The sequence below is a fragment of the Phyllobates terribilis genome, unplaced genomic scaffold (genome assembly GCF_046119375.1).
Source record: "Phyllobates terribilis strain yellow unplaced genomic scaffold, ASM4611937v1 Scaffold_5__5_contigs__length_657084704, whole genome shotgun sequence".
NCBI lineage: Eukaryota > Metazoa > Chordata > Amphibia > Anura > Dendrobatidae > Phyllobates > Phyllobates terribilis.
Window position 1 is genome coordinate 380931855 of NW_027362765.1, and position 25007 is coordinate 380956861.

Sequence of the window (25007 nt, forward strand, 5' to 3'; positions counted from 1 at the left end):
AGATTTTAGTCAGATCGTTTTGGGTAGCGCATTCCAGAAAACTGGCGCTGCATGAGAGAAGTCTTGGAGACGGAGGTGTGAGGTTCGGATTAAGGAGGATGTTAGTCTTAGATCAGTTGCAGAATAGAGTGCATGAGAAGGGTGATAGACAGAAATGAGGGATGAGATATAGGGTGGTGCAGAACTGTGGAAAGCTGTTAGAACCTTGCTGTTAGGTTTTTTTTCCTTTGCTGGTCACATGACCTTGTTGGCCTATTTAATCCTGCTCCGCCCTTCTGGCTTTGCTGGACTTCATTGTATATCTACTTTCTAGCTAGCCTGTGCTCTGTATCTAACTCTGTTAGTTTGCTTGGTCTACGGACCTCTATGTTCTATCTATTTTGTTTGTTCGTCTGTCTGCTACTATTTCTGTTAGGAGGTGTCCCATATTCCTCCCAGTCCTTAGTACTTGTAGGGATTCCCTCCTCACATCTATAGGTCTCCGTACAGACTAGATTAGGACTTTAGCAGGTCTGATCGCAGGATCAGGTTCCCTGTTACATCGTAGGGATTCAGCTGAGTCTTATAGTAGGGACAGATCTCCTCTCTTTCCTTAGCTTTGGTAGCAGAACATAACAGTAAGTCCAGCCTGCAAATTCTCTAAGGAAAGATTTTTTTTTTTTTTTTTTGTTCCATCATGGTGTCGGTTCAGGATTTGGCTAAACACCTGCAGGGACTCTCTCTGGAAGTGGCCGAGCTCCGTCAGCACGTGAGTAACTGTCCTGGAGCATATTTCTTGGAGCCTAAGGTATGTTTGCCGGATTTATTTTTTGGTGAACATCGAGAATTTTTTTCATTTAAAAATGCTTGCTTATTGTATTTTCGTTTGAGACCCAAGTCCTCTGGGGATGAATCCCAGCGCGTAGGGTTCATAATGTCACTTTTGCGCAAAGAGCCTCAGGAGTGGGCCTTTTCTTTGCAACCTAGTGATACATGCTTCAGATCAGTGGATAGTTTTTTTTCTGCTTTAGGACTATTATATGATGATCCTGACCGTGTGGCATCAGCTGAGACTGAGTTGAGACGTTTAAAACAAGGATCAGGTAATGTCGAAAAATATTGTACTCATTTTCGTCGTTGGTCCACTCAAACAGGGTGGAACGATTCTGCACTGAAAAGTCTATTTCTTGCTGGGCTCAGTGAAAGGGTTAAAGACCTGCTAATTGCTTATCCTACACCTGAGGATTTGCAACAGGCTATGCAATTAGCTATACGGGTGGATAGAAGACTGCGTGCTAGGGTTAATGAGAGCAAATCCTCTGCTATGTCAGTTTCTGGTTATGATAATGTGTGTACTAACAGTGGTGAACCGATGGAGATTGGATCGGTGGCACCTCGCTCTCAAGAAAAAGACCGTCGTTTTTCAGAAGGCTTGTGTTTCTATTGCGGAAAATCTGGTCATTTGATTAAAGGCTGTGAGCTTCGTATGAAGAAAGAAAAAAAAATGGTCAGTCACGCCCGTATTGCCTGTTTAAATTCCAAGGGTGTATTTTTAGCTGCTTACACGATTGCTCAGGAAAAATTAATGGAATTTCGGGTGTTTGTCGATTGCGGGTCTACACTGAATGTAATTGATGGGGGATTCGTGGAAAAACTCAATTTAAAACCTGAACCTTTATCATCCCCCATTGCTGTGGTTTCTGTGGATGGCTCCCCTTTGAAGAATATTACTCTCAAGGTCAGTGAATTTCCTCTCACTATTAATGGTGTTCACCATGAGAAATTGGATTTGGTAGTGTTGAATAACTTGCCTTCTCCAGTAATATTGGGTTTGCCCTGGTTAAAATTTCACAATCCTGTACTGGATTGGTCTACCAGTGAAATTAAATCCTGGAGCCATAAATGTTATGACAAGTGTTGTAACGGGCGTATTGCAGCTTTGGATAGGGGAGAATTGCCTGTTCCTATTCAGGATTTTTGGAGAGTTTTTTCTGAGAAGGAATCGCAGGTTTTGCCTCCCCATAGAGACTATGATTGTTCTATTGAATTTGTCCCTGGAGCGACTCTTCCTAAAAGTCGTTTATTTAATCTTACCATTCCTGAGAGGAAGGCTTTGGAGGAATACATACAGACAAGTTTGGCCGCCGGTCACATTAGGCCCTCTAAGTCTCCTGTGGCGGTTGGATTTTTTTTTGTAAAAAAAAAGGACGGCGGTTTACGTCCTTGTCTGGATTTTCGTGAGATTAACAAAATTACGGTACGCAATCCTTACCCACTGCCATTGATTCCTGATCTGTTTAACCAGTTATTGGGGGCCAAGTGGTTCTCTAAAATTGACCTTAAGGGGGCATACAATCTGTTGCGCATGAAGGAGGGTGATGAATGGAAGACTGCTTTTAACACTCCTGTGGGTCATTTTGAGAATCTGGTTATGCCTTTTGGTCTTACTAATGCTCCTGCATTTTTTCAGAATCTGATTAATGACATCCTTAGACCTTTGATCGGTAAAAATGTGGTTGTGTATTTGGATGACATTTTGATTTATTCGCCAGATCTGGAGTCTCATTGGCGGAGCGTGCGTGAGGTATTACAGTTATTAATGGACAATTCGCTTTTTGCTAAGCTGGAGAAATGTGAGTTCGCTGTACAGAGAATTAGTTTTTTGGGCTACATTATCTCCAGCAAAGGTTTTGAGATGGATCCGGTTAAGGTTCAGGCTGTGCAGGAATGGCCTAGGCCTATTGGTTTGAAATCGATACAGAGGTTTTTGGGTTTCGCCAATTACTACAGAAAATTCATAAAAAAAATTTCTAGTATTGTCAAACCTCTGACTGATCTCACCAGGAAAGGTGCTGATGCGGTTCAGTGGTCTTCTGAGGCCATTGAAGCTTTTGTGTATCTCAAGGAGAGGTTCACCTCTGCTCCCATCCTTATGCAGCCTGATGTTACTAGGCCGTTTTTGGTTGAGGTTGATGCTTCCTCTGTGGGGGTTGGCGCAGTATTGTCTCAGGATAACGGGGATGGATTACATCCCTGTGCCTTTTTTTCAAAAAATTTTTCGGAGACTGAACTGAATTACGATATTGGTAATCGGGAATTATTGGCTATTAAACTCGCATTTGAACACTGGCGCCACTTCTTGGAAGGTGCGGAATTTCCCGTTCAGGTTCTTATGGATCATAAAAATCTGATATATCTTGATGCTGCCAAGCGCCTGAATGCCCGTCAGGCTAGGTGGGCACTGTTTTTCTCGCGGTTTAATTTCTCCGTTACTTACATCCCTGGTACTAAGAATGTTAAGGCGGATGCCTTGTCTCGCAGTTTTTCTCCCATAGTCGGTGCTGAGAAAGAGGAAAACATTTTACAAGAAGGTGTTGTGATAGCTGCTTTAGACTCCGTTTTGGAAGATGAGATTCTTAAAGCTCAGGAGAATGCCCCATCTAACACTCCTCATGGGAGGTTGTTTGTGCCTGGGACCTTTAGGAGAGATTTGTTTGTTGAGTGTCACGAATCTCGGTTGGCAGGTCATCCCGGAATCTCTGAGACCAAGAGACTGGTGGGTCGCAGTTTTTGGTGGCCTGGATGGCAGAAGGAAGTCATTAAGTGGGTGCGCCAATGTACTATATGTGCTAGATCTAAGTCCTCACATACTCCTGCTGCGGGGTTGCTTTGTCCTTTGGAGGTCCCCAGTGCTCCTTGGACACATTTGGCTATGGACTTTATAACTGACCTTCCCTCCTCTGAGGGTTTTACTGTCATCTGGGTGGTCGTGGACCGTTTTAGCAAGATGTGTCACTTGGTTCCCTTCGTCAAACTGCCCTGCGCTAAAACTCTCGCTAAGGCCTTTGTCAAGGAAATTGTCAGACTTCATGGCGTTCCTACTGACATTGTTTCTGATAGGGGTCCTCAGTTCGTGGCTCGTTTTTGGCGTGCCTTTTGTGACAGGTTGGGAATTCATTTGTCGTTTTCGTCCGGATATCATCCTGAATCTAATGGCCAGACAGAAAGGAAAAACCAGGATGTTGAGCAGTTCTTGCGTTGTTTTGTGGCAGACAATCAAGAGGGGTGGTCTGAGTTTCTGCCACTTGCCGAATTTGCTCTGAACAATCATACATCTTCATCTGCTGGTTGTTCGCCTTTTTTTTGTTGTTCTGGGAGACATCCGTCGTTTGGGTCGTTCTCCAAGTTGGGATCTGCCGTGCCTGAGGAGGAGAATTTTTTCGGTGATTTGGAAAGAATTTGGACGGATGTGCGTGGTAATCTTCAGGAGGCCAACAGAAAATCTAAAGACTACTTTGACAGGAGGTTTTGTTCGCTGTTGGTGACATGGTTTGGTTGTCCTCTAGGAATCTGCGGTTGAGGATTCCTTCTAAGAAATTGGGTCCCAAGTTTGTAGGGCCCTTTAAGGTGCTTCAGGTTGTCAACCAATCTGCTGTTAGGTTGGAGGTTCCTACCTCCTGGAGAATTAATCCGGTCTTTCATGTCTCTCTGTTAAAAAAAGCTGTTGTGTCGGATGGTGACGCCTCTGCCTCTGTTCCTCCGGTGGTGGAGGACGGGGAATATGAAATTTCTCGCATCCTTGACTCTAGACGGTATAGAGGTAGTTTGCAGTATCTTGTGGCCTGGAAAGGTTTCGGACCCGAGGATAACTCTTGGGTGAGGTCAGATGATGTTTCCGCGTCCAGACTTATCAGAGCGTTTCACAGGAGATTTCCTGATAAGCCTGGTCCTAGGGGATCCGGAGGATCCTCTTAGAAGGGGGGGTACTGTTAGAACCTTGCTGTTAGGTTTTTTTTCCTTTGCTGGTCACATGACCTTGTTGGCCTATTTAATCCTGCTCCGCCCTTCTGGCTTTGCTGGACTTCATTGTATATCTACTTTCTAGCTAGCCTGTGCTCTGTATCTAACTCTGTTAGTTTGCTTGGTCTACGGACCTCTATGTTCTATCTATTTTGTTTGTTCGTCTGTCTGCTACTATTTCTGTTAGGAGGTGTCCCATATTCCTCCCAGTCCTTAGTACTTGTAGGGATTCCCTCCTCACATCTATAGGTCTCCGTACAGACTAGATTAGGACTTTAGCAGGTCTGATCGCAGGATCAGGTTCCCTGTTACATCGTAGGGATTCAGCTGAGTCTTATAGTAGGGACAGATCTCCTCTCTTTCCTTAGCTTTGGTAGCAGAACATAACAAAGCTTTGTGGGTGAGAAATGAGTTTGTATTGTATTCTGTAGTGAATGGGTAACCAGTGCAATGACTGGCACAGGGTAGAGGTGTCGGTGAAGCAGCCTGATAGAAATGCTGCATTCAGAATGGATTGGAAAGGAGAGTTTGGTTAGAGGGAGATCGATTAGAAGAGAGTTGCAGTAGTCCAGACGAGCGTGAATAAGAGCGACCGTAAAAGTTTTTGCAGTATCAAAGGTGAGAAAAGGTCGGATTCTGGAGAATTTTTTAAGGTATAGGTGACACGAGCGAGTGAGTGAATGTATATGGGGAATAAAGGAAAGTTGTGTGTCAAATATGACTCCAAGACAGTGGGCGTGCTGCTTGGGAGTTATCGTGGCACCACCTAAGGAAATTGCAAAGTCAAGTATAGGTAGGTTAGTAGAGGGAGGAAACACAAGGAGTTCAGTTATGGAGAGATTCAGTTTCAGATAGCAGGAGGACATGATGTTAGAGACAGCAGAAAGACAAGCACTGGTATTTTGTATTAGAGTGGGGGTGATGTCAGATGAAGAGGTGTATAGTTGGGTGTCATCAGCATAGAGATGATGCTGGAAACCAAATCTGCTGATGGTTTGTCCAATAGGGGTAGTATACAAAGAGAAGAGGAGGGGGCCTAGGACTGAGCCTTGATGAACCCCAATAGTAAGAGGAAGAAGAGCTGGCAAAGGATACCGCAAAGCAGCGGTCAGAGAGATAGTAGGAGAGAACCAGGAGAGAACGGTGTTCTTGAAGCCTATAGAGCGGAGCATAGTGAGAAGGAGCTGGTGATCCACAGTGTTGCATGCTACAGAGAGATCCAGGAGAATCAGCAGGGAGTAGTGACCATTGGATTTATCTGTTAGTAGATCATTAGAGACTTTAGTAAGAGCAGTTTCAGTAGAGTGTAAAGAGCGGAAACCAGACTGTAAAGAGTAAAGAAGAGAGTTATCTGAGAGACAGCAGATTAGATGGGAGTGAACCAAGTGTTCCAAGAGTTTAGAGATTAAAGGAAGATTAGAGGCAGGTCTGTTGTTATCAGTGCAGTTATGGTCCAGGGATGACTTTTTAAGAAAAGGGGTTATGATTGCATGTTTGAATGAAAGATACCCAAAGAAAGAGAGAAGTTAATATTTTTAGTTAGGTGGGTATTGACAACTGAGGAAAGGGACTGAAGGAGATTTGAGAGAATAGGGTCACTGTTGCTGGTTGTAGGGCGAGGATTCTGGTCAATTCTTTTTCTGTGACAGGCTCAAAGATGGAAAGTAAACTTGAGGTTTGGGAGGGAAAGGAGATTCAGACTCTGAGGGGATTGTGCAAAAATGTCTGACGGATATGATTGATTTTTTGTGGGAAATAAGTGCACAGATAGTCAGCGCTTAGGTTGGTGATAACGGGGGTCTGTACTTTAGGGCTCAGGAGGGAGTGAAAGGTTTCAAAGAGTCTTTTGGGATTGTTGGCTAGAAATGTGATGAGGATGGTAAAGTAGACTTGTTTAGCCAGATGGAGAGCAGAGTTATACGTTTTGAGCATGGACTTATAGTGGATGAAGTCTTCTGCTGAAAGTGATTTTCTCCACAGATGCTTAGCGCACCTTGAGCAGCGCTGGAGAACGCTGGAAACGTATTTGCATCGTGTGCCAGGGCTGCCGTCTATGCTGGGTTATTCTGCATATAGCAGGTGCTGATTCATCCAGGGCACTCTGCAATGTGTTGTTATAGTGTGACAATGCTGAGTCTGGACAGTAGAGGTAGAGGATGAGAGCTAAAGATGACTTTAGATTGTTCATAAGCTGCTGGGTATTGATGGCACGTAGATTTCTGTGTGTATGGTTCCAGACCCACGCTACAAGGAGAACGTTCTATCTCTCCTTCCCGTGACGGAGAGGTCTAATAAAATGTTCCAGTACTAGAAGGCCCTTGTTGAAGAATTCTTAAAAAATATTCCCATCTGACAACGCTGGCGGCAGAGGTCACAGTTTGTTGGACAACCAAGGAGTACAGGCGAGGGAGACACAAACCAGATGTGGCAGAGGCAGGGGAACACTGTGAAAGGCCTGGTACAGTTTTCTCAGACCCTTCCAGCGCCCAGGCCCTGAGGTGCGAGGTACTCTGACAAGGAGGGAAAAGATTTGGAAGATGCTGAAGGACTACCTTGGTGACCGTACCAGCGTCCTCCGTGATTCCTCTGTGCCTCACAACTATTGTGTTACGCTCGCGCCCGGACTGACTGGTGTGAGTGTGATTAGTGATCCCACTGAACCATGAACCGAGGAGTGCTTGGAGGGGCGTAACTAAGTATTAACCCGGTCCGACCAAGGTCGCACGGCAGCTCAGTCGACTCCGTGAACCAGAGAGGAACCGAGCAGAGGGACCAGGTGCTACTCCTGGTCAGACCCCGGTCACAGCTGTTGACCCACACCGGGGAATGCAGGAACAGGCAGGTTAGCTGGTATGCAGACAGGTAGGCACTGGCAGGCATGGCTGGTATGAAGGCATATAGTAACATAGTAACATAGTTTGTAAAGCCGAATAAAGACTTGCGTCCATCAAGTTCGACCTGTTAGTTCTGAAATTGCTAAAGTTGATCCAGAGGAGGGCAAAAACCCCAAATGATTTAGCCAATCTTCACCTGAGGAAAAATTCCCTCCCGACTCTGAAACCAGCAGTCAGAATAAATCCATGTATCAACCTACTATTTTATTTTATTTTTAAGTATACGCTGAAATCTGCCTGGTATCTAGAAATGCATCCAGTCCCCGCTTGAACTGGTGTAGTGAATCTGACATTACCGTCTCCTCACTCAGTGAATTCCATATTCTCACTGCTCTTACCGTAAAGAACCCCTTCCTATGCTGGTGCTGAAACCTTTTCTCTTCCAGTCTTAGTGAATGCCCTCTTGTTACCTTAATATCCCTCCTTTTGAACAAATCCCGGGCAAGATCACTATACTGTCCCCTAACATATTTGTACACATTTATTATGTCCCCCCTCAACCTTCTCTTTTCCAGGCTGAATAGTCCTAGTTTTGCCAACCTCTCTGGGTATTGCAGTCCCTCCATTCCCTTTATTAATTTTGTTGCCCTCCTTTGTACCTTTTCAAGCTCATTTATATCCTTTCTATATATTGGGGCCCATAACTGAGCACAGTATTCCAAGTGTGGTCTGACCAGTGCTTTGTACAGTGGAAGAACAATGTTCTCATCCTTTGCAGCTATACCTCTTCTGATACATCCCATTACCCTGTTTGCCCTTACAGCAGCGGCCTGACTTTGGGCACTCCAATTTAGTTTGCTATCAATCAAGATGCCCAAGTCCTTCTCCATCTCTGAATTTCCCAATGATTTCCCATTCAGTGAGTACTGGTGACTTCCATTTTTCCTTCCCATATGTATGACCTTACATTTCTCCTCGTTAAACCTCATTTGCCATTTAATGCTCCACCTACCCAGCTTATCCAAATCCCTCTGTAGGTCTGCACTGTCCTCTTTTGTATTAATTGTTTTACATAACTTTGTATCATCTGCAAATATTGATATTTTACTATTTAACCCGTTGACTATGTCGTTAATAAAGATATTAAATAACATTGGGCCTAGTACAGACCCCTGTGGTACCCCACTAGTGACGCTTACCCAATCTGAGTATATTCCATTTATAACCACCCTCTGCCTTCTATCCCTTAGCCAGTTAGCTACCCACTTGCAGACATTTTCCCCCAGCCCCATCATTCTCATTTTGTATACCAACCTATTATGTGGCATGCTATCGAACGCTTTTGAGAAGTCGAGATACACGACATCCACTGGTTCCCCCTGATCTACTCGAGAGCTAACCTCCTCGTAGAAGTCAATCAGGTTTGTTTGGCAGGAGCGATTCCTCATGAATCCATGTTGGTTCGGGATTAAAAGATTATTAGCATCAAGATGCTCCGTAATTGCCTCATTAATGAAGCTTTCAAAAATTTTGCCCACAACGGACGTCAGACTCACCGGCCGATAGTTTCCGGCATCACTTTTTGCTCCGTTTTTGAATATTGGCACTACATTCGCCTGTCGCCAATCAAGTGGTACAGACCCAGTCTCAACAGAGTCCTTAAATATAATATATAACGGTCTGTCTATCACATTACTTAGTTCCCTTAGTACCCGTGGGTGTATGCCATCAGGTCCTGGTGATTTGTTTATTTTAATGTTACTGAGGCGTTTCTGTACCTCAACTTGGGTTAGATTTGTCATACTTAGTGGAGGATTAAGTTTGTCACTTCTCATTTCTCCTGTTAGTTCTATTTCCTTTGTGAAAGTTGTCAAAAAAAAATTATTTAATAGATTAGCTTTATCCTCATCTTTCTCTATGATTTTGCCTTCCTCACTTTTTATCGGTCCAATATTATCCGATTTAATCCTTTTACTATTTATATACGTAAAGAACAGTTTGGGATTTGATGTACTTTCCCTAGCAATACGTTTTCTCTGTTTCCTCCTTCGCTATTTTTATTTGTTTTTTACAGGTTCTCATTTTTTCCTTGTAACACATTAGTGCCTCCTTACTGTTTTCCTGTTTTAATCTCTTGAATGCCTCTTTTTTGCTATTTAACGCCCCTTTTACGTTCTTGTTCAACCATATTGGTTTCCTCTTATTTCTGGCCCTTTTATTCCCATACGGTATATACCTCTCGCACTGAGTATTTAGAATTCTTTTGAAGGTTTCCCATTTACTATTTGTATTCCATTGATTAAGTACTTTGTCCCAGTCAATAAGTTGAAGGTTTTCTATCAGCTGATCAAACTTCGCCCTCCTAAAGTTTAATGTTTTTGTTGTTCCCTTATTGATAACCCTACTGAAGGGCATTTTGAAGTCGATAATATTATGATCGCTATTACCTAGGTGCCCCCCTATCTGTACCTCAGTTATTCTATCAGGCCTATTAGTCAATATTAAGTCCAAAACGGCCTTCCCTCTCGTTGGTTCCTGCACTAGTTGGGAGAGATAATTATCCTTAATATTTGTCAAGAACCTTTTTCCTTTCTGAGATCTACAGGTTTCTGTTTCCCAGTCAATATCCGGGTAGTTGAAATCCCCCATTACAATCACTTCATTATGTTTTGCTACTTTGTCTATTTGTCCTAATAGCAGATTCTCATTCTACTCTGTTATATTTGGTGGCTTATAGCAGACCCCCAGTAATATTTTATTATTATTTTTTGCCCCCTCTATCTCTACCCACATGGACTCGACCCCCTCTTCTCCCTCTCCTATATCTTCCCTTAGTCTGGGTTTTAGACATGACTTTACATATAAGCAGACTCCTCCCCCTTTCCCCTGTTTCCGGTCCCTTCTAAATAAACTATAATCTAATAAATTTACCGCCCAGTCGTAGCTATCGTCTAGCCAAGTCTCTGTTATACCTACGATGTCATACCTCTCCTCCGATATAAGCGCCCGCAGCTCATCCGCCTTATTGGTCAGGCTTCTTGCGTTGGTCAGCATGCAAGATAAAACTTTGGGGTTATTTAGCAACCTATTCTTCTCTAACGATCTAACTGTACTATCCCCACCCCCCTCTCCACCCTCATTGTATTCACTTCTCCCCTTCCCCCTTGCTTGCCTCACATCCCACCTATTTCCTTGGTTTCCCCCCCCGTCTCTAGTTTAAAAACTCTTCCAACCTATTAGCCATCTTCTTCCCCAGCACTGCTGCACCCTCCCCATTGAGGTGCAGCCTGTCCCTACGGTAGAGCCTGTAGCCGACCGCGAAGTCGGCCCAGTTCTCCATGAACCCAAACCCTTCTGTCTTGCACCAACTCTTTAGCCACTTATTCACCTCCCTAACTTCCCGTTGGCGCTCCTGTGTGGCTCGCGGGATTGGTAGTATTTCTGAGAAAACTACCTTGGAGGTCCTTGCCCTAAGCTTCCTACCTAGGTCCCTGAAATCATTTTTAAGGACCCTCCATCTACCACTCACTTTGTCATTGGTGCCGATGTGGACCATGACCGCTGGGTCTTCGCCAGCCCCACCCAGTAACCTGTCAACCCGATCCGCGATGTGCCGGACTCGAGCGCCAGGGAGGCAGCACACCGTTCGGCGATCCCTGTCTTTGTGACAGATTGCCCTGTCTGTCCCCCTAATAATAGAGTCACCCACTACCAGAACCTGTCTTGCCTGCCCTACACTTCCCCCCTCCCCCTCATTACTGGAGCATACACTCCCCCGGCGGTCAGAGGATCTGTCGTGCTCCAATAATGCCGGTTCTGAACCAGCCTTCCTATACTTCTTCCCTCTATCCCTCCTAACTGTTATCCAGCTCCCTGCCTGTTCAGCCTGCACTTCCCCTCTATGCTCCACCCCCAGTATTGACCCATTGAGTGTCTGCTTGGTGAACAGCAAACTCCGTTCAATGTTGTCGATGCTCCTCAGTATCGCTATCTGAGCACTTAGATCCAGAATTTGGGCTTCCAAGTGCACGATATGCTCACATCTCTCGCAGCAGTATGGATCCTCGAGCGGTTGCTCACGGAATGCATACATTGCGCAAGATGTACACTGCACGGCTCCGGCCAACATGGACGTCATTCTAAATATGGGGATACAGTCAGTATATATACAAGTACAAAACACAATTATTTATATATAGGTGTATGGACGGGGATCAATTAGGAATGTGCAAGTGTATCAATTAGATATCGGCGGGGCATCAGTTAAGTATGGACGGGGGATCAATTAAGTATCAAGTATGGACGGGGGAATCAGCTAAGTAGGTCAGGTGGATTAATTAAGTAAAAAGTAAAGTAAAGAAAGAATGAAATACAGTCAGCAATTCAGTCCTAAGTCCTCCCTTCCAAACTCCCTGAATCCAAAGTTACTGAAAAACAAGTCACACACTTACTTTCGTTCGCACTTATGCTCCGGACACACGCAGCTCATTCACACTCGCAAACTAAGAGATTCAAAGAGTTTTTTTTTTTTTCTTTTCCAACAATGTACCCTTCACCTCAATGCACTTCCAAAGGCAGGTGGGTACTAGCAGGCACGGCTGGTATGAAGGCAGGTGGGTACTGGCAGGCACGGCTGGTATGAAGGCAGGCGGGTGCTGACAGGCACGGCTGGAATGCAGACAGGCAGATACTGGCAGGTATGAACACAGGCTGGATAGGGACCAGTACAGACTGGGATACAGGAACAGAGCCGCAGGTGCGGTGGACTAGCAGAGCAAAACCGCAGGAGCGGTGAACAAGCAGAGCGGAGCAAAACCGCAGGTGCGGTGAACAAGCAGAGTGGAGAAAAAACGCAGGTGCGGTGAACAAGCAGAGTGGAGCAAAACCGCAGGTGCGGTAAACAAGCAGAGCAGAGCGGAACCGCAGGTGCGGTAAACAAGCAGAGCAGTGTGGAACCGCAGGTGCGGTAAACAAGCAGAGCAGAGCGGAACTGCCAGAGCGGTGAACAAGCAGAGCAGAGCTGAACCGCAGGTGCGGTAAACAAGCAGAGCAGAGTGGAACCGCAGGTGCGGTAAACAAGCGGAGCAGAGCGGAACCGCAGGTGCGGTAAACAAGCTGAGCAGAGCGGAACCGCAGGTGCGGTAAACAAGCAGAGCGGAACTGCAGGTGCGGTAAACAAGCGGAGCAGAGCGGAACCGCAGGTGCGGTAAACAAGCAGAGCAGAGCGGAACCGCCAGAGTGGTGAACAAGCGGAGCAGAGCGGAACCGCAGGTGCGGTAAACAAGCGGAGCAGAGCGGAACCGCAGGTGCGGTAAACAAGCGGAGCAGAGCGGAACCGCTGGAGCGATGAGCAAGCAGAGCAGAACAGAGCAGAAGGTGAAGGCAGACAGGACAGGGCTCTGTTCACATGGAACAGACTGGAAGATACAGGAAGATAGCTAGAACACAGGAGGTAAATACGGAGGCAGGGAAACAGAACGAGCAGAACCAGATACACACAAGGTACTTACAATGAAGTAAGCGAGTGGACACAAAACTCACAAACAGAAGTACAGAGACAACGAGTTGGAGTTAGGTGCAGGTTCAGACACTGCAGGAAAAGGGAAGGTTCGGACATAGAGACAAACAGGTAAAGGGCTAGGACACAGTTCAGACAGGAACAGAACCAGGAACAAGATACAGGAACAAGCCTTGGAACTCGGCCCCCAGGGTGGCGGAAACAGACTAGAAGTCTCAGATGCTGATACAGATAACAGACCTGAGTATACAGCCCCCAGGGTGGCGGAAACAGACTAAGAGTCAAAGGTACAGGTAACAGGCCTGGATACTCAGCCCCCAGGGTGGCAGAAACAGACAAAATACAAGACAGGACCTGGCAAGTCAGTTGCAAGGAACAAACTGAGTGAAAGTGTTGCTCAGGCACCTCCTACTGGGTGGAGGGGGTTTAAGTTTCCAGTGACTCACAGCAATAGGCTGGGGACGCATTAGGACTGTGCACACAGTAGCTATAAGAAACAGGCAGAAAGCCGCGCCGACGCCCTAAGCAATCAGACAAGAGACATGGACACAGCAGATACAGGAGCAAAGTGTGGAGCCTGGAATGACAGGTAAGATTGCGGTCTTGCATGGTGGGAGGTGGTGCACTATGCAAGCACGCCGCCAGGGATGTTACATATTGGGTACCCAAGCTGGACACGTGGTATGAACTGTCTCTCTACGCCTTGGAGGTCTTGGCCGCTAGCGTTTTGTCAGAGATGGTTTTTAATGCTGCTGGGGGCATTATAACTGATATAACTGATAGGCACATCCACCTGTCAACTGAAAATGCTGACAGGCTAACTCTTATGAAAATGAACAAGGACTGGGTTGGGCCAGACTTCTCAAAACCACCGGATCATAGCAGCGGAACATAAAGTCAAATCAAGTGTTTCTTTTTTGGGGGTCTATTCCCATGCAACCCTTCACACCCAGACATGGGTATACGCTTCAGGATTTCTTCTATTTTATGTTGCCCTCCTCATCCTCCACCACCATATCACCAGGGTGACCATCATGCAACGCCCACATAATTTTTTATTCATGTTTATGATGCCCATAGGAACTATTTTTAGAAGCCTACCTCTAACTTTATATATAATAAATATGAAACCCCCCAGGGGTCAATGTTTTTCAGCCCATGTACTTACTGCAGGGGTATTACCAGTCTAGGAGACCTACTCCTTAATAATAGAAAATACATTTTTAACTAAACCCCTCCACTACATCTCTTCAAATTGGTATTGGAGTGCGTCCTAATTTTTGGCAGCCCTTGAACTTGCTGCATACACAATAACAATATAGGAGACCCACTCCTTAATAATGGGAAGGCCAATTCAAACAGATTGTTTATTCTACAATATTACCTCTCTTATCTGAAATTCAATTACGGGTGAGGTATCCCAGTATGGATAGCGTATTACACTGAACCAGCCTGGTATTATTGCCTTATACTGCGTGCTGCAGAAAAAAAAAAAAAAGTCTATTATATTCCCTATTGATACCACTGTTAGCTGCATTTACAATAGGGACAGGTGCTAGGTGGTATCATCAGCTAAAGATGAGTGTTCATTCTGGTCACATACATCTCTTGCACAGTCCATAACTTTGAATTTTTTTCATGCACTCATTGACCAATTCAGAATTTTTACGGTGATCTGTACTCAGAAATTAATCAAGGTTGACAGAAATTTTTCATAGTTGACAGAAATTAATCAAAGTTTAAAAATTTTACTGATTTAATGTGTCCATTCGCAGTTTCTCTGAATGTAAGATTTAGTGGTGGGAGACTTGAAGCTACGGGAGCTATAATTACCACTACAGAACTCTCCAGTGCTTTATTTCCATCCATTTCTGGGTGCTTCTTGAAGTATGTTTGGGATCGTTGTCCTGCTGGAAGACCCATGACCAGGGCCGGCTCCAGGTTTTTGTGGGCCCTGGGCGAAAGAGTCTCAGAGAAATATATATATAGTACATTGCCTAAGATTTCACTTCTTACATTACACGAGTGATATCTATTGTAAATTCTACAAAAGCTCAGAAACCGGCAAATCCTCACAGCGCACAGTGCAGACCGGACAGTATAGTCCTCCATACAGTATTATGGGCACCAGATAGTCCTCCATACAGTATTATGGGCCCCATATATTGCTCCATACAGAATAATGAACCCCATATAATGCTCTATGCAGAATACTGGTCCCCATATAACGCTCCATACAGGATACTGGCCCCCATATAATGCTCCATACAGGATACTGGCCCCCATATAACGCTCCATACAGAATACTGGCCCCCATATAATGCTCCATACAGAATACTGGCCCCATATAATGCCCCATGCAGGATGTCACTTCCCCCCATATAATGCCCCATGCAGGATGTCACCTCTTCCCCCCATATAATGCCCCATGCAGGATGTCACTTCCCCCCATATAATGCCCCAAGCAGGATGTCATCCCCCCATATAATGCCCCATGCAGGATGTCACTTCCCCCCATATAATTCCCCATGCAGGATGTCACTTGTTTCCCCCCCATATAATGCCCCATGCAGGATGTCACTTGTTTTCTCCCCCATATAATGCCCCATGCAGGATGTCACTTGTCCCCCCCATACAATGCCCCATGCAGGATGTCACTTGTTTCCCCCCCATATAATGCCCCATGCAGGATGTCACTTGCTTCCCCCCATATAATGCCCCATGCAGGATGTCACTTGTCCCCCCCCCATATAATGACCTATGCAGGATGTCACTTGTCCCCCCCATATAATGTCCCATGCATGATGTCACTTGTTTCCCCCCCATACAATGCCCCATGCAGGATGTCACTTGTTCCCCCCATATAATGCCACATGCAGGATGTCACTTGTCCCCCCCCCTTATAATGCCCCATGCCTCCATACATATATATATATATATATATATAAAAAAAAATCAAATACTCACCTCACTTCTCACCTGCCACTGCTCCAGACTCCTTATTGTCGCCACCGTCTTCCCGCTCTGTGCTGTGATGGCTCATGAGAGGGCACGGTGGAAAGATGTCACCGCACCCTCTGACCTGAGACGTCACAGTGCAGCAGCCGCGGAAGACACCGGACCTGCTGCGGATGCGCGGGGAGAGATAAGTATTATGCCGGCGCTGCCGGGGCCCTGAGCAAGTGGGGGAATGATGGCAGCTGGCACCGGCACTGCACCGCTCATGGGTCCCATAGCGCGCAGGGTTGCTCAACGGTCAGTGGGCCCCCCCCTGCTCAGGCCCCCATGTGCTGGCGCCGGGCCTGCCCATGACTTAGAATGCAAACCCAGCTGTATGACAATTGGCACTACATTGCGACCCAAAATCCTTTTGGAATCTTCACATTTCATGATGTCTTGCACATAATCAAGGTACCCTTTGCCAGAGGCAGCAATGCAACCCCTAAATATCTTTGAACATCCACCATATTTGACTGTAAGTACTGTGTTCTTTTATTTGTAGGCCTCATTCCAATTACTGTAAACAGTTGAATGATGTGCTCCTTTACCAAAAAAGCTCTATCTTTTTCTCATCTGTCCCCAAGACGCCTGCTGGCCCTCTAAAAATAGTGGCGGCCGCCTGCTGACACTCTATAAATTGTGAGAGCCGCCTGCTGGACATCCATAAATTGTGAGGGCCAACTGATGGACATCTTAATTTCAAACTTTACAGAATATAAACAAAAAAGAAAATGTGACCACCTCAGATACATACGTTGTTTTGCTGTAGCAATATGCGGCTATGAAAAGCATATCTGGTTGATGACCCTCTAACAATAGTGAGGGCCAACTGCTGACCCTTTAACAATAGTAAGGGCTGCCTGATGGCCCTGTAAAAATAGACTTTGTGACTTTCAGAGTCCCTCTTTCATAAATGAAACAGTATATGTCTGATCCTGTCTCATACCACATGGCTAGATAAGGTAGTAAAATGTTAAAATGACATTTACTGGTGAATGTATTTTTCACTGTTGAAAACATTGCGAAAGTGCAAAAATGCATCAAAAACGCTACATGTGTTTACTGTTATTTATTTGGCCTTATACACAAGTCATGACTCTTGAAATAATGTTTCTTAACATTTCTTCCAGGAAAATCCATTTTAGCTTTGTTTTTGTATGTTTTATTGTCAGTCTGTAAAAGTGGCGTAATACTCTGACAACATTGTTCACAGGTATGGTATTGGTCAGCGACCAAGTGTGAATAGGTTTGAACACACAACTGGCAGACTTTAAATGGAGTATAATATTCATGTGCGGCGGCTGTCTGGGGGTTTGTATTGATCCTTCTTTATTTATTTTCTGATTGCTCCATTCTACCTGTACCGCATCCAGTGCCATATACTTGTCTTCTTATACATGGCACTTGTTATTGATACTGCTTTGGGCACTTTGTTATAGGCTGCGCTATATTATACTTATGATAGTTCACATTTTGTTCAAGTGAGCCATGTGTCATTTTGTGGATATTGACATCTTTTGGATGTCTTTAGTGGTTATGTCAAATTACATCTATTTGCACATTGCAGTTTACTTATTTAAATAAATTGTACTCTGAATTTTTATTCTATTTGACATGCCCTTTCCATCCTTGATGCGATACTGTAGTAGTGTAGCCATATGTATATTATATGTAATTTATATTACATCCTATTGACTTACCCCAGATGCCACCTCTTGTTGGGTTTCCTCCTGGCCTGTGTTCATATTCAGCTTTTATTAATAAATTTCTTTGGTTTAATTTCTATATATTGTTGTTATGTGACATCATTTTGTTGTAGTATAATATTTGTCACATTGCAAATAATGTCTGTATTATTACCGCAGTAATATAGGATGGCGTCTGATGACCACAGTTTTAGTCATGTCCTGCCTGCTGGCTTTTGGCTGGCAGCTTTATATATCTGTAACTTCTCTCTTCTGTAGTACAGATTCATAAAGGAAACATCATTTCAGTAAAATTTTTTGGTATTGAGAAGGTCTACAGACCAACCAGGGGAGGGGATTTCAGAAGAAAGGTTTTGAACTGTGAAACATTTTGGATATTTAATTTACATACCTCATGTTATAAATAAATGTCAGGACTTGATTCTTTAATACAGCTGATTTTTCATCAATCTCTGTGTATACTAGAATAGGAGTTTTTTCCCCTTTTTTTGTTTTGCTTTGTTTCTATTTTATAAACACCTGTTTTTAAAAAAATGTTCTTTTTACATTTGGTCTATGGGATCTTTGTTAACTAACCTTTTCTGTACAGGGTTAATACTCAGCTGTTCTTCTAATCAGCATGCCATGTTTGCTGGCTTCTGGCTGGCAGCTTTATATCTGTAAGGCTGTGTGCCCACTATGCGTTTTTTAAGCGTTTCCGCAGCAGCAATTCCGCTGCAGAAATGCTTAAAAAACACTTGGTAGAAGGCCTGCCATGTCCCCCAATGATAATCCGCATCTGCTGTGCACATGCTGCGGAAATTTCCGCTGCTGATTATCATTGCGGAAAAATACGCAGCACTACCAATTATTTTGCGAAGGCGCTGCGTTTTCACCGCCATTGACTTTCATTAGAACGCATGGAATCCGCATCACTGAATCTGTACATGCGGAATCCATGCGTTCCAATGTGTGGATGGTACCTGGGTTTGGAGAAGAGGAGACTCTCCTCTGGACCCGGGTACCATAGAACCTGTAAAAAAAAGAATAAAATAAAAAATAAATATTATACTTACCTTCTGATGGCCCCCGGTGTGCTTGTCTTGGCTTGCCGGCAGCTCGCGGTAGACTAAAGGACCGCATGTACAATCCGCATGCATTTTTTCTGCCAGGGAGATGCAGAAACACTCAGGAAAAAATCCAGAGTATTTCTGCATTGTGGGCACATAGCCTAACTTCTTTCTGTAGTAGTCATACCATGATTAAGGCGTAAAAGCTGAAATGCGTTGGTTTATACTATGTTTTTTCTCTTGGACCCCATTTAATGTGATCAATAAATTTCACGTTTTATACATTTTTGGGTATCGCTGGAAGATTCTTTTTGCTTGACTTTCTGCATCTACGTCTGAGGCTGGGACGCTTCCATGCATTGCCTACAGATGGATACTGCTGATTAATGTCTGGTGAGCTGACTTTTCCTTTTCCCTGTATTCCCCTCTGTTTTCTAGTTTTAGCCAGTGGCCTAATAGATATGGTATTGGTCAGCGACCAAGTGTGAATAGGTTTCAACACACAAATGGCAGACTTTAAGTGGAGTATAATATTTGTCACGTTGCAAAAAATGTCAGGATTATTACCGCAGTAATATCGGATCACGTCTGATGATGGACAAGTTTCTCTGCTTCCACAATATAGCAATCTATATATATATATAAGGCTATGTGCCCACGATGCAGAAATGAAGCAGAAAATTTCTGCAGCATTTCTGCATCTCCCTGGCAGAAAAAACGCATGCAGATTGTGCATGCGTTTTTCCTGCAGAATACATGCGGAATACATGCGGATTCACATGCGTATCCACATGCGTTAACGCATGTGTTTCCGCATGCGGACTGACAAGCACTTTCCAGGCGATAGCATCACTTGGAAAGTGCTTGACAACTAGGTCACACTATATAAATCCATGCAAAAGACATGGATTTATATAGTGTGACCGTTAGGCTATGTGCCCACGTTGCATTTATGAAGCAGAAAATTTCTGCTGCATAAATGCAAGTCCTCTCCCGGGAAAACGCATGCGGAATTCCGCACGCGTTTATCGCGCGTTTTTCGCGCGTTTATCACGCGTTTTCCACATGCGGAATTGCCTTACGTTTTTTATGCATTGAACAAAGGCAATTCTGCTTGCGGAAACGCAAAATTAAATGACATGCTGCGGATTTTTGAACGCAGCATAAACGCTGCGGAAAAATCCGCAGCATGTGCATAGAACTTGCGGAATCCCATTGGGGACCATGGGGTGCGTGTTACCAAGCGTTTTACAAGCGTTTACGCTGCGGAAATTCCGCATCAAAAACGCTTGAAAAATGCTACGTGGGCACACAGCCTAAAAATAAAAAAATAAAGCTATACTTACCCCCGATCCCCCGCCGCGTGTGCTGTCGCGCTCGTCCTGGCTTCTTCCGGGTTGCCGGCATCTCGCGAGACAGCCTGCGGTCACATGACCGCGACGTCATCTCAGGTCCTGGAAGGAGAAGCGCTGCAGGGGCCGCCGGACAGGTGAATATAAACTTTATTTATTATTTTATTCTTTTTTTCACAGGTACAATGGTACCCAGGTCTGGATGAGAGTCTTCTCTCCTCCAGAACTGGGTACCATCCGCACATAGAGACGCATATAATCCGCTTGTACAAATGTACAGACACGGATTCTATGCAAGTCAATGGCGGCGCTTCCGCAAAATTAATGAACATGCTGCGGATTTATTTGCACTGCAGAAACGCTGCGGAAAAATCCGCAGCATGTGCATTGACATTGCGGAATGCCATTGGGGACCATGGGGTGCGGATTACCATGCGTTTTTGATGCTTTTCCGCTGACCAATCAGCATTATTGGCGCCAAATTTAAACACCGCTCTGCTGATTGGTCGCAGTCGCCAGCCGCGACCAATCAGCATTATTGGCGCCAAATTTAAACACTCCTCTGCTGATTGGTCGCGGTCACCGGCCGCGACCAATCAGCGATATTGGCGCCAAATTTAAACACCCCTCTGCTGATTGGTCACGGTTGCCGGCTGCGACCAATCAGCGATATTGGCGCCAAATTTAAACACCCCTGTGCTGTTTGGTCACGGTTGCCGGCTGCGACCAATCAGCGATATTGGCGCCAAATTTAAACACCCCTCTGCTGATTGGTCGCGACCGCCGGCCGTGACCAATCTGCATTATTGGCGCCAAATTTAAACACCGCTCTGCTGATTGGTCGCGACCGCCAGCCACGACCAATCAGCGATATTGGCGCCAAATTTAAACACCGCTCTGCTGATTGGTCGCGGTCGCAACCAATCAGCATTATTGGACCCAAATTTAAACCCCGCTCTGCTGATTGGTCGCGACCGCCGGCCGCGACCAATCAGCGATATTGGCGCCAAATTTAAACACCGTTTTGCTGAGTGGTTGCTGTCGCGACTAATCAGCTATTTTATCGCCAAATTTAAACAACGTTCTGCTGATTGCACCCGGTCGGCCGCATACATATTCTAGAATACCCGATGCGTTAGAATCGGGCCACCATCTAGTGCTACTAAAATCAACCAAATCTGGCTATATGCTGTTAACAAGCAAATGGAGCAGTAAAAATGGGGTATTATATTGATTTTCACTAAAATTATCAGAATTAACCACTTTACAGCCTGTGGCGTATTAGTACGCAACAGGCTGTAACCCCCAGTTCAGTGAGGGCTCCGGAACTGAGCCCGCACTGAACCGGGCACATGTCAGCTGATTATTACAGCTGACATGTGACCGCAACGGCCGCGGGTGGAATCGCGATCTACCCGCGGCTGTTAACATGTTAAATGCCGCTGTCAATCTCTGTAGGGTAACTGCATCTTCTAAAGTAAGTCTCCACACAGTATCATCCAATAGAAGTCCTAAAGCCAAAGCTGCAGCTTTAAATGTATCGTGCAATACTCCGTTAACTGTTTTCAAATTGTCATAACTTGTAGCTCCTTTCACATGCAGTAGTAACAGCCGAAGGCAATATCTTTCTTGATCCTTGACACTAACAGTATACATGCGTCCAATTATTCTGCTAAGTCCTCGTTGTCTTGGATTCCAAGTTTTATTCCAAACGTAATGCTCTGGAATCTCTCGATACAAATACTGCCTTGTGTTTTTGTCATGTTGGTTCAGCAAAAACCATTCCATTAATGTTGACGTCGTGTTTAAAGTTTTTGAGACATCTTCGACTTGAGCATTTTCAAAGAAATAAAGCTGCTGTTGATTTGGTAAATGAATAGCTAAACGTATAATGGCATGGGACTGTGAATGCATTGGAAACGTAAATATCCTCCAAGCAGCTTCTGGAGCACTCACATATCTCAGTTGATGATTCATCGTGATTGACTATTTTCTGTTGTATTTCGACGTTAGCTTTGTCATGCTCCTTGTAGATGTACTTGAAAAGATATTTTACACTTTTAATTCAAGCACAGATTTCTACGTTGATGTGACAGTTGTAGCGTTTTGATAAGTATGGGTTGTATGGAACTATCCAGGAGTTATTTATAATTTGTTGTTGCGAACAATGTTATCAAAGTGTTGTCGGCGGTAGGATGGGTAGCCATCCAAGTCTTTAACAGTCTGCTGTTTGAACTCCTTTGGAAACCCTTTTGTACACTTTCTGTTTTCCATGCATGGACTTTTTGAATTTTCTACACCACATGGGCCATGAACCATATGAGAGACTACAATATTATACAGTTCAGGATACTTTTCTTGGTTAGGAATTTCAGCCCACACTATGTTGTCGATTTCTTCCTCCGTGCGAATCTTGGAATCCGCGTCTCAGATAATTTGTATATGCGCATGTGGGAGACCTCGTTTCTGAAACTCTATGATGTGTACCATTGCTATGACTGTTCCAAAAGCCCATTTTTGATGTCTTTCAAAAGGCTGCTGAGTTTCAGTGAAAATACGCATGCGACTAAGTCCGGCCTGTGTTCAACTTGTTGCCAGGGTTCTTGATTTTCGGTAATTTCCGGCCATTTAGGATTACAGGTCATTGTCACAAAAATGTCAGGTCTTCCATACTTTGTTACTATTGCCACTGCATCTTGATAACGCTGTTGCATGTTGCGGGGGCTACCTTCAAGTGACGACGGGAGAATTACTGTTTTTCCAATTGGAATTCCTTTTTGAATTGATTGTTTTTGCAAATGTTCTTGAAGAATGCAGTAGTCTTCAACTTTAAGTTGTTTTTGGTTCAGCAATAGCGCCGCGCACAGGCAGTATTGGCAACATGAGGTATTTACGAAATTCATTAGGGGCCCCGGGGGGATACATTGGGGGGTTAATTTAAAGTAGCCGCGCCAATATCGCTGATTGGTCGCGGCTGGCCGGGCGCAACCAATTAGCGAAGCGTGGTTCAAATCTCGTGCCAATTTGCGGCTGGACTGCGCCTGTCGCTGATTGGTCGCAAGCGCTGGCGCGACCAATCAGCGACGCGAGATTTCCATTAAAGACAGACATAATTAGACGATTATATATATAGATAAGCAGAATAGTTTATTGTATAATGGATGACATGAAGCTCAAAACACTTTGATTGCAAACATAAATTAGTGAATTGGAAATGATGATGATTGATGATGTGTTAATTGCACAGAAATAACTGAAATCAGGAACCAGAAATCTGCTCCATGTGAGGATTATTGGATCTGGTACCAGGGAAAGTGTTATTACTTCTCTACAGAACGTGACACCTGGAGAAACAGCGAGAAATTCTGTAACTCACTTAATGCATCACTGGCGATTATAGAAAATAAAGAAGAACTGGTGAGAAACTGATCATGTACAGAAGAAACGTATAATATCCACACAGGATTACATATAATGATAGTAATAATAACAATAATATATCCAGACAAGATTATACAGTGCCTTAAAAAGTATTCTTTGCCTCGTGAACTTTTTCACTTTTTTCATGTTACACCACAAACTTAAATCTATTTTATTGGAATTTACATGATACCAACACAAAGTAACAAGGATTTGTAAAATGTACAGGAAATGATACATGGTTTTCTAATTATTTTAAAAATGTAAATCTTAAAATTGTGGCATGTATTTGTATTCATCCCCCCTTGAGTCAATACTTTGTAAGACCACCATTCACTGCAATTACTGCTGAAAGTCTGTCTCTACTAGCTTTGTACATCTAGAGGTGACATTGCCCTTTCTTCTTTGCAAATTAGCTTTAACTCAGTGAAATTGGATAGAGACTTTTGTGAGCAGCAATTTTCAATTCTTGTCAAAGATTCCCAATGGAATTAAGGATTTGGCTTTCATACACATGAATATGCTTTCATCTAAACCCTCCATTGTAGCTCTGGCAGGATGTTTAGGGTCACTGTCCTGCTGGAAGGTGAACCTGTGCCCCAGTCTCAAGTCTTTTGCTGCCTCTAACATGTTTTCCTCCTGGATTGCCCTTTATTTAGCTCCATTCATCTTCCCATCAACTCTGATCAACTTCCCTGCCCCTGCTGAAGAAAAGCCTCTCCACCGCATGATGCTGCCACCACCATGTGTGACGGTGGGTATGGTGTTTTCAGTGTGATGTACAGTGTTAGTTTTCCGCCACAGATAGCGTTTTGCATTTAGCCCAAAAAGTTATATTTTATTGTAATTTGACCAAAACACCTTCCTCCACATGCTCACTGTGTCCCCTATATGGCTTCTTGTGGAGTATACAAATAACAATTGTCCTGTGGACAGATTCTCCCACCTGAGCTGTGGATCTATGCAGCTTATCCAGTGACCATTGGCTGCTTCTCTAAGTAGTTGTGTCTGTAGCACCGGTGTCCCTGCACGTTTATCCCCTCCCCCGGCAGGGACGCCGACTCACTCACTGCCGTGTCCATTGTCTTGCACTTCCTCCGGGGTCTGCCCATGGCACGCAGATCCCCGGGCACTGTGCTGAGATCATCCTAAAGTGTCCCTATCCAATGCTGGAAGACACTAATTATTTAAGGCATCTACACCTGATGGAGGGTGCCTGAGCAACATGTAATGTCAGACTTGTGCACGCTTGCTAGTGTTCAGGTCCCCTGTACCCGCCAGTCAGTTTACCTGGCCTCTACCTGTCTGCCCGTACTTGCCTTGTGTTCCTGTATTTCAGCTGTGCCCAC

At 44.5% G+C, this 25007-nt stretch overlaps 1 protein-coding gene across 1 annotated transcript in view; it reads left to right on the forward strand.

Moving 5' to 3' along the window:
• Positions 1-25007, forward strand: part of LOC141273286 (C-type lectin domain family 2 member D-like) — a 166183-nt gene that overhangs the window by 78356 nt on the left and 62820 nt on the right. Inside the window, exon 4 of the mRNA XM_073684910.1 lies at positions 23486-23655. Coding sequence (XP_073541011.1) covers positions 23486-23655 — 170 coding nt within the window. The remainder of the gene's footprint in view (positions 1-23485; positions 23656-25007) is intronic.